The sequence below is a fragment of the Hippocampus bargibanti genome, linkage group LG03 (genome assembly GCF_051943395.1).
Source record: "Hippocampus bargibanti isolate YZ-2025 linkage group LG03, ASM5194339v1, whole genome shotgun sequence".
NCBI classification, from domain to species: Eukaryota; Metazoa; Chordata; class Actinopteri; order Syngnathiformes; family Syngnathidae; genus Hippocampus; species Hippocampus bargibanti.
Genome location: NC_142736.1, coordinates 3,269,027 through 3,281,602, shown reverse-complemented (window position 1 = coordinate 3,281,602; position 12,576 = coordinate 3,269,027). Strand labels below are relative to the sequence as shown.

Below are 12,576 nucleotides of genomic sequence, written 5' to 3'. Positions count from 1 at the left end.
GTTGCGGTTTACGTAACCTGCGTTTACGACTTGTAATGCCTCTAATTTGACTGGCGGCGTGTTGCGTGCGTGCGTGCGTGTGAGTGAGTGAGGGTAAGACTGCAAAACAAGCCTGCTCCTCCTGGATCGGCGCGCCGGATTTTCATCGTACCGCTCCGGAGACGAGGGTGCTGAGCAAAGATCTGTTATGAATGATGATGTGTCACTCTATGCCTGTTTTCGGTGATGACTACCAGGACGTTTGAGATGCTTTCACGATCGATTTAAAAATATGCGCTCACCATGTTTCAGGTATAAGTTTTATAATTCCCTGAAAAGTAAGTTAACCGTATTAATTTATGATCCCCGTTCCAATACATGTAGTACAGTGATACCTCTGTTTATGAACCACTTGGCTTACGAAGTTTCCGGTTTACGAACTTTACATTTATGAAAAATTTACCTTGGCACACAAACTATTTTTCGGGATACATACAGAGCTGCCACAATGAGTGATGTGTCGTTCGCGAACGAGCCTGTTCTCCGAACAAGAAAATGGTGGCCGACTGTTTTGTCCTCTATTGCCCGCCCCCAGTCTTTGGTTAAAGTCACGTGATTGGTCAAGAACGCAGCAGTGAGGGGAGATGGTTTAAACATTAAAGAGGCAGGCAAATGACAGAGAGAGAGTGACAAAATGGATAGAAAACAGTGACATTTGGACTCGTTTCAACTTTGATTGTTCAAAAGCAGAGTGTAGACTGCAAGGTTAAAATATCCCATCCATCAGGCTCCGCAAATAACCTGCACAAGCCACCTGTACACTTGATGCAAAAAGCTATCAACCCAGCTAAACAGAACACAATTGATGAGGAACTAGATAAAATTATTGCAGAGAAAGCGCCTACAAGAGATCATTCCTCAAGATGGTGAAAGAAGAAGGTTACGTTCCTCATCAAGTGTTTAATGCTGATGAAACTGGCCACTCCATTCTATCAAGCCATCAACGACCATCACAAAGGTAAATAAACCGACTTTATTATACTGTAGAGTTTATTTCTGTAATTATAATACCATAGCACGTTTATGATACATAAAATAAGGTATATTTTGTCTAGTTTTAAGGCTTAGAAAATTAGAAAGTAGAAAATGATGTTTTATGGGGACCTGGGAACTGCTTATTCTCATTTTAATGGTTTCGTATGGGAAATAAATTTTTGGGATACACACTTTTCGCCTGACTTACACACTGTCTGACAACCAATTAAGTTCGTACTGTACGCACCATGCGAGTGTTTGCATCTGTTGTCGTGGCTTGATGCTCTGCAGTGATGTGTGTGTGTCACAAAAGTAAATAAAATGACTTTATTATTCAGTTGTTTATTTCTTTATAATACCATAGCACATTCATTATACATAAAATAAGGTATATTTTGTGTAGTTTTAAGGTTTACAAAATTAGAAAGTAGAAAGTTATGTTTTATGGGGACCTGGGAACGGATTATTCTCATTTTAATGGTTTCCTATGGGAAATAATTTTTTGGGATACACACTTTTCGCCTTACACACTGTCTGAGAACCAATTAAATTCGTAAGCCAAGGTATCACTGTACATGTCGTATTTTTTGCGCAGTGGCCTCTCTTCCTTAAAAAAAGGCGATCTTTGGAAGCTGCGCTTGTGTTTACAGGCAGACTGCAGACCGAAAGGAGGCAAGTGGACATTCCGCGTACCTGCGCTGCGTTTAATCTTGTCTGGCGACGCTCGATAGTCTGCAGTGGACAGACTGGAGGGGGGCTGTTATTTATACGCACCGACATCCTAGGGCGGCGTCAAAGGACGTTCAAGCGCATATAGTGACCGCCGCTTGACGTCGTAGTCGCACAAGAAGGATGAATTGCAACCACAACAACAGCGCGGTGAGTCCGTGCATAATGAGCGGCTGAAGGAGGAGGGGGAGGAGGCAAGAAGAGAGGGAGACTGCGGTCTCCTTACTACAAAAAAAAAAAACGCGCTACTCTGCTGAATATTTTTTTCTGCCAGGCAAACTCGCCTCCTTCACGCTACAAGACTGATTATTTTGTAAGAGATGTGTAATCCAAATTTTCAAGACAAGATTTAATTCCGGATGATACCATCTCCACCAGCACCGGGACGTTATGCGTTCGCCCCCCACACCACCACCACCACGACATGGAGCGTGAAGATGCGTTTTACGCAGGAATCCCCACCGCTCCCCGTTTAGCCGTATCCGCCCCGCCGCCCTCACCTACGCCCTGTTGCCTTTTACCGGCGTTTAAGCGGCTCCTGAACGGATTTACCCTTGAGCGAGTGTTGAAACGCAGATTTTCCAGCGGGATTCCGCGAGCTAGCTCGTGGCTGCTAGCCCATTAGCTCCATTAGCCGGCTAACTGCTAAAAGGCGCTGGCTGAAGATTTTTTTTTTGTTAAGGCTTCGTTTCTATCCCTCACACGTTGTCCAGAAATAACCCGAAGTGGTTTGTAAAAGGACGGACGGACGGACGCCCCCCCGGTCTCCTCCTTTAACCCGGTACACCCACTCCACTCGACGGCCGTATTTGTTTACAGGTTTTCGGCAGAGGATTTACGTCCACAGGAATGAGGGCTCGAATGGAAAGGAGCCGCTTGACCTTGTTTGGGGGTCTGATGCTGGCCGTGTTGTCCTCACTCCGCCTCGCCGCAACGGAGAGTAAGTCAAATTTCGTTATTTTTATGCCAACACGTGATTAACAAAAATCACCAAACGACCCCCCGTGTACCCCAAACGCTTGGTTATTAAAAAAAAAAAAACGCCATTCAGAGCCATTTTCCACGTTTCAGTATCGAGACTGTGCACGAGGGAGAGTTAGGTCAAATTTCTTTATTTTTATGCCAACACGTGATTAACAAAAAGCACCAAATGCCCCCCCCGTCTACCCCAAACGCTTGGTTATTTAAAAACGCCATTCTAAGCCCTTTCCCACGTTTCTGTATGAAGACGGTGCACGAGGGACTGTTGCAGTTGTGTCAGTCACCTTTTTTTTTACTTCGCTTTACTTAATAATGACGCCATTTCACGCATTTTGTGTCAATTCAAAAGAGCCACGCTCGAATGACACGTGTATCCGTTTGGCTCGTGTTTTGATTCAAGAACAAGTTACAAACTTTTATGTATTCTTCAAGCCGCATCAAAAGTTAATAGGAACCGTTCCTAATAACTGATATTAATTCTAAGGCATCATGACTTTATGTTCTGACATTTTTTGTAGCATATTTGTGTATTCAAAATGAAATATGTGTACTATTTCTACATTATTTTTGTATGCGAAAAGACTTATGCAAACAAAATCTGACTTAAATAATAAAACTCAATGAATGATATAAATATAAATAAATAAATATTAAATAAATATTTCTCCACTGTGAGACTAATAAAGGCAAATCCAATCCAATTTATTTTGGTATAATTAGCATAATGTAGAGGTCTTTGCCTTTCATATAAGCCATTTCTGATTCCAATTGATCAACTACAAGTCAAGTTATTATTTGTGTGTGTATATATATATACGCCAGGAGTATCAAATAGTCGTCTTGGTGCAACACACAAAGATTCACCATTGCATTATTTATGTTTTCCTTCTAATTTCGCCATCAACACGGATCAACACGATGTTTTCAGACCAAACAAAGTACCCAAAATGCATTGTATGTCGTTTTCTCGGTCAGGGGCGTTCCTGACGTGACGTCACGTCAGGCATCGTCACCAATTTGAAAACAAGACTTCCTGAATATCCATCGCGAGTCTTAAAACGTAAAATATAGCTACTATATGCGGTGGAATCTTATTAAAATACGCTCAGTAGAAGTCATTTGAAGTGATTTTACAAATTATGGACACAACTTGTCCGGAGACGTCGGTTCTCCTTTAAAATGATCAACCCCAGCAAAACCGCAGTTTGGCACCCATGTGGGGACACTTCTGACTTCCCATACGTGCGATCTGCCATGTTGCAATCGGGGGCGAACGGGCCAGTGACTCAATGGAGGAAGTCATTCAGGCTGCGGATGAAAACCACTCTGTTGATTCTGACTCACTGTGTAAGCCAACGTAAGCGGCAAAAAAAAAAAAGGTCAAGAAATGAACAGGTAGATTTAAATGCTTCACCGCGGGTTCGGTTCACCTTCAAGTGGGGAAAAACATGCTGGAAGCAACATTTAAACCAAAACTGACACTGGTTTTACACAACGGTACTGTCCAATTAAAAACGGGGATTGGAACTTTTTTTTCCAAAGTACTAAAAGCTCATTTCGAACCATAAAAATGTCCCCAAAAAGTAATATCATCAATATACAGTGATACCTTGGCTTACAAACTTAATTGGTTCCCAGACAGAGTGTGTAAAGCGAAAAGTGTGTATCCCAAAAGTTCATTTCCCATCGGAAACCATTAGAATGAGAATAATCCGTTCGCAGGTCCCCATAAAACATAAAATTTTCTACTTTCTAATTTTCTAAGATTTTCTTACAACTACACAAACTATACCTTATTTTATGTATAATAAATGTGCTACGGTATTATAATTTAAGAAATAAACTGTACTGTATAATAAAGTCGTTTTATTTACCTTTGTAATGGTCTACACTCTGCATTTGAACTATCGAAGTTGAAACGAGTCCAAATTTCTATCCATTCTATCACTCTCTGTCGTCTGCCTGTGTCTAATTTTTAACCCTACCCCCATCCCCCTCACTGCTGCGTTGTTGACCAATCACGTGGCTTTAACCGAACACTGGGGGCGTGGAATAGAGGCCCAAAAAAGTCTGCAGCCATTTTCTTGTTAGGAGAACGGGCTCGTTCGCGAATGACACATCACTCATTGTGGCAACTTCGTGTGTATCCGAAAAATAGTTTGTATGCCAAGGTAAAATTTTCATAAATGTAACGTTCATACACCGAAAAGTTCGTAAGCCAAGGGGTTCGTGAACCGAGGTATCACTGTATATTGGTTAATGGTACATTTTCAGAACTGACAAAGTCATTGAAATGATGACAAAATGACACCAAAAAACCAAATCGCATCATACCTTGTCCAAACCGAATCGTTCCACTTGTCAATCAAACAATCCTTGAATCATTTCATACTCGACTAATCAAAACCCAATATCAAATTCTCTATGATGGCGAGATACACACCCTTCCCAAAAATGTTACCCAAACGTTTTTGAGGTTTGCTTTTCTTAGTGTCTTCAGCCACAAAAAAAAAGCTTGCCGCTCAACAGAGCAGTTGAAAATAAAAATAAATACATCTGATACTATTTGAGAATGAAAATAAACTACTGTAATTATGCATAGTGGAACCCCTTAAATTGAATGCCTCTCCGATCATACTATTTAGAATTTTACCGGGATATAAATTTGTGGGTGCGACACATTTATGAAAAATTTACCTTGGCATACGAACTTTACCTTGGCATATGAACTTTTTTTGTACACGGCGCTGCCTCAATGAGTGATGTGTCGTTGGCGAACGAGCCTGTTCTTCTAACAAAATTGCAGCCGATTGTTTTTGTCCTCCATTCCCCGCCGCCAGTCTTCGGTTAAAGCCATGTGATTGGTCAAGAACGCAGCAGTGAGGGGAGGCGGTTTGAACATTAAAGAGACAGGCAGACGACAGAGGGAGTGATAAAATGGAGAGAAAACTGTGAAATTTGGACTCGTTTCAACTTTGATAGTTCAAAGGCAGAGTGTAGACTGCAAGGTTAAAATATCCCATCAATCAGGCTCCACAAACAACACGCACAAGCCATCTGTACACTTGATGCAAAAAGCTATCAACCCAGCAAAACAGAACTAGGTTAGATTAGATTAGATTTACCTTTATTCGTCTCACAGTGAAGAAATTTACATTTCACAGCAGCAAAGTGATGAGGAACTAGATAAAATTATCACAGAGAAAGCACCTACCAGGGATCATCCCTCAAGATGGTGAAAGAAGGCTACGTTCCTCATCAAGTGTTTAATGCTGATGAAACCGGAAACTCCATTCCATCAAGCCATCAACGACCATCACAAAGGCAAATAAAACGACGTTATTAGACAGTACAGTTTATTTCTTTAATTATAATACCATAGCACATTTATTATACATAAAATAAGGTATAATTTATGTCGTTTTAAGGCTTAGAAAATTGGAAAATTATGTTTTATGGAGACCTGGGAACTGATTATTCTCAGTTTAATGGTTTCCTATGGAAAATTAATTTTTGGGATACACACTTTTCACCTTCCGCACTCTGTCTGGGAACCAATTAAGTTTGTAAGCCAAGGTATCACTGTACATGCGACTTGTTTTGAAACAGAAGTTAATTCGACATATGTTGCACGTTACCAGTTTGACTGTGAACCGGGGCCTCATCCCTGCTCTCATCGGCACTTTGAGGAGGAGGGGCAGGTTGGCGGGGTTGAACGGGGTATGAAGGGGGGGTTTAAAATAGAACAAGCCAAAGTACATCCGCACGCAAAAACAGACTGAGTTCTGTTGATCGGAAAGAGTGAGGAGCCTGTGAACCGGTGGTGTGTTACGGTCATCGCCGCATAGCCCCCGTCGTCGGAGGACAAGCCCCGGCGCTTCGCCCCCTGTTGTCGGTATCTCGCGTTGGATTCTTGAGTCTAAATCTCTTTTGTGTCGCTGTGAACTCTCACACATTCCCGCTGTACAGTAAGCCACACGGATCAATTATATAGTGGTACCTTGGCTTACAAACTTAATTGGTTCCCAGACAGAGTGTGTAAGGCGGAAAGTGTGTATCCCAAAAAATAATTTCCCATTGGAAACCATTAAAATGAGAATAATCCGTTCCCAGGTCCCCATAAAACATAATTTTCTACTTTCTAATTTTCGAAGCCTTAAAACTACACAAAATATACCTTATTTTATGTATAATAAATGTGCTATGGTATTATAATCAAAGAAATAAACTGTACTGTATAATAAAGTTTTATTTACTTTTGTGATGGTCGTCGATGGCTTGATGGAATGCAGTGGCCGCTTTCATCAGCATTAAACACTTGATGAGGAATGTAGCCTTCTTCTTTTACCATCTTGAGGAATGATCCCTTGTAGGTGCTTTCTCTGCAATAATTTTACCTTGTTCCTCATCAATTGTGTTCTGTTTAGCTGGGTTGATCGCTTTTTGCATCAAGTGTACATACAGATGGCTTGGCTGGGTTATTTGTGGAGCCTGATTGATGGGATATTTTAACCATGCAGTCGAGACTGCCAGGTTAAAATTCCCATCCACACTCGCCATCAGTTCAATTTGAAATACAGTAAAGTCTCGTTATATCGATATTCAAGGGAGTCCGAAAAAATATCGATATAACCGGGACTATCGATATTCTATTCTCTGTGCGTGCATAGAAATAGCATCGATATAACCGGGACTATCGATATATCCGATATCGATATAACGAGACTTTACTGTAAAAAGACAAGCAAGGGAACCAGCTATTAATGTTTCTAGTGTGTCTTCTTGCATCTGTTGCAATATCACAACTTCTAAGATGCACAACCCAGAGCTCCTTGAGACACTTTATGCAGAAAGCTATCCATTCCATCAAGTCATCAACGACCATCACAAAGGTAAATAAAACGACTTTATTATACAGTACAGTTTATCTCTTTATATATCATACCAGGTAGAAAATTATGTTATATGGGGACCTGGGAACGGATTATTCTCATTTTAATGGTTTCCTATGGAAAATTAATTTTTGGGATACACACTTTTCGCCTTACACACTCTGTCTGGGAACCAATTACATTCGTGAGGCAAGGTATCACTGTATTATGAAGAGAAAGATTTAAGGCCTGTCAGCGCGGCGGTATGGCAGCGATGTCTTTCTCTATAATCTACTTGTCAGCGTTACATTGTCCACATCCCACATACCTGTTCAGACAACACTCGTAAGCACCCGGACGCGTGTGAAAAGGCGCCGCGTTATGTCACCGTAGTCTGTGAATGACGGGAAGTGCTCCCAATTGAGCTTGAAATCACTCAGGAGTTTTTAAGACCATAACCAAGGATTGTAAACAAACCAAATCTCCAGACACAAGTTCTTTGATAAGCTCTGGTTTTAAAAGGTTTTAGACGATTGATTTTTTTTTTTTTTGGTCCTGATTTTGAAATTGATATTGTGTTCACTTGTACGAGGTGTCAGATTACTGAGCGTGGGTCTCATGAGGCCAATCTGCAAATAAAGTGAAGCACCCGTCCGAAAACATCTTCGCTGTTCATTTGACATACAGGTGTTAAAGTCAAGGCTTAGGGGCCAAATCTGGCCTACCACATCATTTTATACGGCCCGCGAAAGCACATCTAGCATGTGTTATTTCCATGATGATTACTAAAGTCCAATCCAAAATTTAAAATTGTCCCTTGTAAACCACAATAACAAGTCATAATAATAATAAGTCATAATAATAATAACAAGTCATAATAATAATAATAATAATAATAACATTAACAACAATAATAACACTAGTAATAACACTAATATTAATAATAATAATAACACTAATATTAATAATACTAATAATATAAATAATAATACTATAAATAATAATAACAACAATAATAAAAATAATAATAATAATAACATTAACAACAATAATAACACTAGTAATAACACTAATAATAACACTAATAATAATAGTAATAATAATGATAATATAAATAATAATAATACTATAAATAATAATAATAATAAAAACAATAATAATAATAATAACATTAACAACAATAAGAACACTAGTAATAACACTAATAACAAAATAATAATAATAATTATTATTATTATTATTATTATTATTATTATTATTATTATTATTATACAATAAAATAATAACAACAATAGTAATAATAGTAATAATAATAATATAAATAATAAATAATATTCTACTGGAAACAAATTCCTTGTGTGTTCTACATACTTGGCAATAAAGATGATTCTGATTCTGAATATTAATAATAATAAGAGTAAAAACAATAATAATAATAATAATACATGTCATTTATAAGCATCTTTCAAAACTCTCCAGGTCACTTTACAGTCACAGGATGTTTTTCTGTGCGTGAGCAGCGGCAGCCACACACGCCAGCGTTCACTCAACCCATAGAAAAAATTTAGCCAGACGGACGCGACCTGTCACAGTTTTTTTTTAATGCCACGGTGGGTTTGTCTTTCACAGCAACTGCTCCCAGTCGTGTTAAATGAGGATGAAAACATTTTTTTTTTTTTTTTTTTTTTGCAGCGGGGCGGGCAGGTGTCGCAACCCGATCCCTTGCGTTTTAGTCGCGTCCAGCTGATTACACAAGCTTATCTGGTCAGCGCTTCATCACATATTTACTCCTGATAACCTTCTCACCGACCGCACGGCGCGTATCCCATTGAGAGGAAATCCATTAAGGATGTACTTGAACGACCAATCGACATTTGCACCTCTACGACCACTCCGAGCTATTGAATAACTCCGCCGCTACTCATTTCAGCTAGCATGAAAGGATAGCGTTAAGTTAAAGGACAACCGACGTCACTTTTTTGTTTTTTAACTGACATCAGAAAAACGTTTTATAGCATCTAAAATACCCAAAACACGCAGTATGATATTTTTAGTCAAATGCAAAACACCAATAAAAATGACTTAAAGTGTCCAAAATCTGCCAAAAATTGAGCTGCGAATTGGGTATTTTCAGAAAGTCCCGCCCCCAGTTCGTGACATCACGCCAATACGTTTGCATTGTTGGTGAATCAAAACAATGGCTTCAGATTCGGAGAAGATGCTTTCTTGTTACACATCCAGTTATGAATATGATTCAAATACAGTAAAGTCTCGTTATATCGATATCGGATATATCGATAGTCCCGGTTATATCGATACTATTTCTATGCACGCACGGAGAAAATTACATACAAACAGGGTCGGATATATCGATAGTCCTGGTTATATCGATATTTTCGGACTCCCTTGAATATCGATATAACGAGACTTTACTGTAGTTCTGAAGAGGAAAGCATACATGTTTGCAATCGATTAAAGAATTTATTTGTGCCATTTTGAGGCAACATTGGGGGGAAATCTCTCACCCAAAAAAGAGGCACAAAATGGCGACCTCGTGTGGCCACCTCCGTTTCCACAGGCTGATAAATACCTTATGTGGAGCTTGGACGCCCTCTTCTGGCTTTTGGGTGCAACATGAGGTTGTCAGACCAAACAAATACAGCAAAATACATTTACGTGATGGAAGGACTGCTACAATGTGTCCTTTTTTTCGGTCAGGGGTGTTCCTTTAGTGACGTCACGTACGGATTCGTCACCAACTCAAAAACAAGACTTCCTGAATATTCAGCGCGAGTCTTAAAGTGTAAAATATAGCGATATGCGGTGGAATCTTATTAAAATACGCTGAGTAAAAGTCATTTGAAGCCATTTTACAAATTATAGACACAACTTGTCCGGAGATGTCGGTTGTCCTTTAAATGTCAACTAACATGACCTATTTAAAGCCGAAAGGCTGTCGTAGCGGCCGGCGCGAATGTTTCGGTATCCCGACTGTCTGAGGAGACTGCCAGGAAGTCACGTGTCTCTTCTGTTAGTGGTTTTGTTTTCAGAGGTTTCTACTAGATGTTTTTTTTTTTTGTTCCCATTCCCGCTGGTCTTATGGGTCTCGTCAGACCCACTTTTTTTGTGTGTGTACTTTACAGTCCGTTTTATTTCATACTGTTTCAATTGTTTTATTGTTTTGTATTCATCTTAGAGTGATTAACCCCGACGCACCGCTTGAATAGCTGAGACGTGTTAAAAATGCGCTGGTTGCATTCATCAATTTTTGATGATGTCGACACGCCGGATTGATTCATTCCAGATAAAGTGATACCTCGGTTTACTAATCCCTTTGGTTTACGAACTTTTTGTCACTCCCCCCCCCCCCCCACTGCTGCGTTCTTGACCAATCACGTAGCTTTAACCGAAGACTGGGTGCGGGGAATAGAAGACAAAAACAGTCGGCTGCCATTTTCTTGTTAGGAGAACGGGCTCGTTCGCCAATGACACATCACTCATTGTGGTAGCTCCGTGTGTATCCCGAAAAATAGTTCGTATGCCAAGGTAAAATTTTCATAAATACAGTAAAGTCTCGTTATATCGATATTCAAGGAGTCCGAAAAAATATCGATATAACCGGGACTATCGATATATCCAACCCTGTTTGCATGTAATTTTCTCCGTGCGTGCATAGAAATAGTATCGATATACCCGGGACTATCGATATATCCGATATCGATATAACGAGACTTTACTGTATAACATTCGGAAACCGAAAAGTTCGTAAGCCAAGGGGTTCGTAAACCGAGGTATTACTGTAGCACGCTCAGGAAAAGACCCAAACTCTCAGCAGCTTGTTTGAAGCAGCAAAAAAAAAAAAAAAACTTCCTGCTCTGGGCTCTGGTCGTTCGTGTGAAGCCAGTTGGTCCCAATTAAAGACCAAATGCAAACAAAGAGCATACACATTAAGGAACATTTTGAGCGGGGCATCGGCCCCGCTGTGAGTCACCAGGCCTGGCGTCGGTTAGCATTGAAGTCACTCGCTCGCGCGGAGGCTTGAAAAAGGTCAGTTTGTCTGCGTCGTTTACTTAGTGCCACAAAACCTACTTTTGTGCATCGACTACAGACCCGTGATAAATTCACAGAGAGAGAGAGAGAGAGAGACTGCGCATTGTAAATCATTGTTGTGGAAACTGAAAGAATATTACCCTGACGGGCCGTTCTTCTTCTTCGAAGTCTTCTTCTGATGATCAAGAAACAGAAGCTTCCTACCGGGAAGGATGGAAATCGAAGAATGGTCGTCATGGCAACTTGCGTTGGGCGTACAGTGATACCTCAGCTAACAAACTTAATTGGTTCCCAGACAGTGTGTAAGGCGAAAAGTGTGTATCCCAAAAATTAATTTCCCATAGGAAACCATTAAAATGAGAATAATCCGTTCCCAGGTCCCCATAAAACATAATTTTCTAATTTTCTAAGCCTTAAAACTACACAAAATATACCTTAGTTCATGTATAATAAATGTGCTATGGTATTATAATTAAAGAAATAAACTGTACTGTATAATAAAGTCGTTTTATTGACCTTTGTGATGGTCGTTGATGGCTTGATGGAATGGAGCGTCCGGTTTCATTAGCATTAAACACTTGATGAAAAACGTCTTTCACCATCTTGAGGAATGATCCCTTGTAGGCGCTTTCTCTGCAATAATTTTACCTTGTTCCTCATCAATTGTGTTCTGTTTAGCTGGGTTGATTCCTTTTTGCAATTGTACAGATGGCTTCTGCGGGTTATTTGTGTAGTGTGATTGATGGGAATTTTAACCTTGCAATCTACACTCTTTCTTTGAATTATCAAATTTGAAACGAGTCCAAATTTCACTGTTTTCTATCCATTTTGTCACTCTCTCTCTGTCGTCTGCCTGTCTCTTTAATGTTGAAACCACCTCCCCCCACTGCTGCATTCTTGACCAATCACGTGGCTTTAACCGAAGACTGGG

At 39.9% G+C, this 12,576-nt stretch overlaps 1 protein-coding gene across 1 annotated transcript in view; it reads left to right on the top strand.

The window, feature by feature from the left end:
* The first annotated feature begins 1,670 nt into the window (after positions 1 to 1,670).
* Positions 1,671 to 12,576, top strand: part of LOC148899973 (insulin-like growth factor 1 receptor) — a 73,137-nt gene continuing 62,231 nt past the window's right edge. Inside the window, exon 1 of the mRNA XM_088991525.1 lies at positions 1,671 to 2,683. Coding sequence (XP_088847651.1) covers positions 2,593 to 2,683 — 91 coding nt within the window. The 5' untranslated portion in view covers positions 1,671 to 2,592. The remainder of the gene's footprint in view (positions 2,684 to 12,576) is intronic.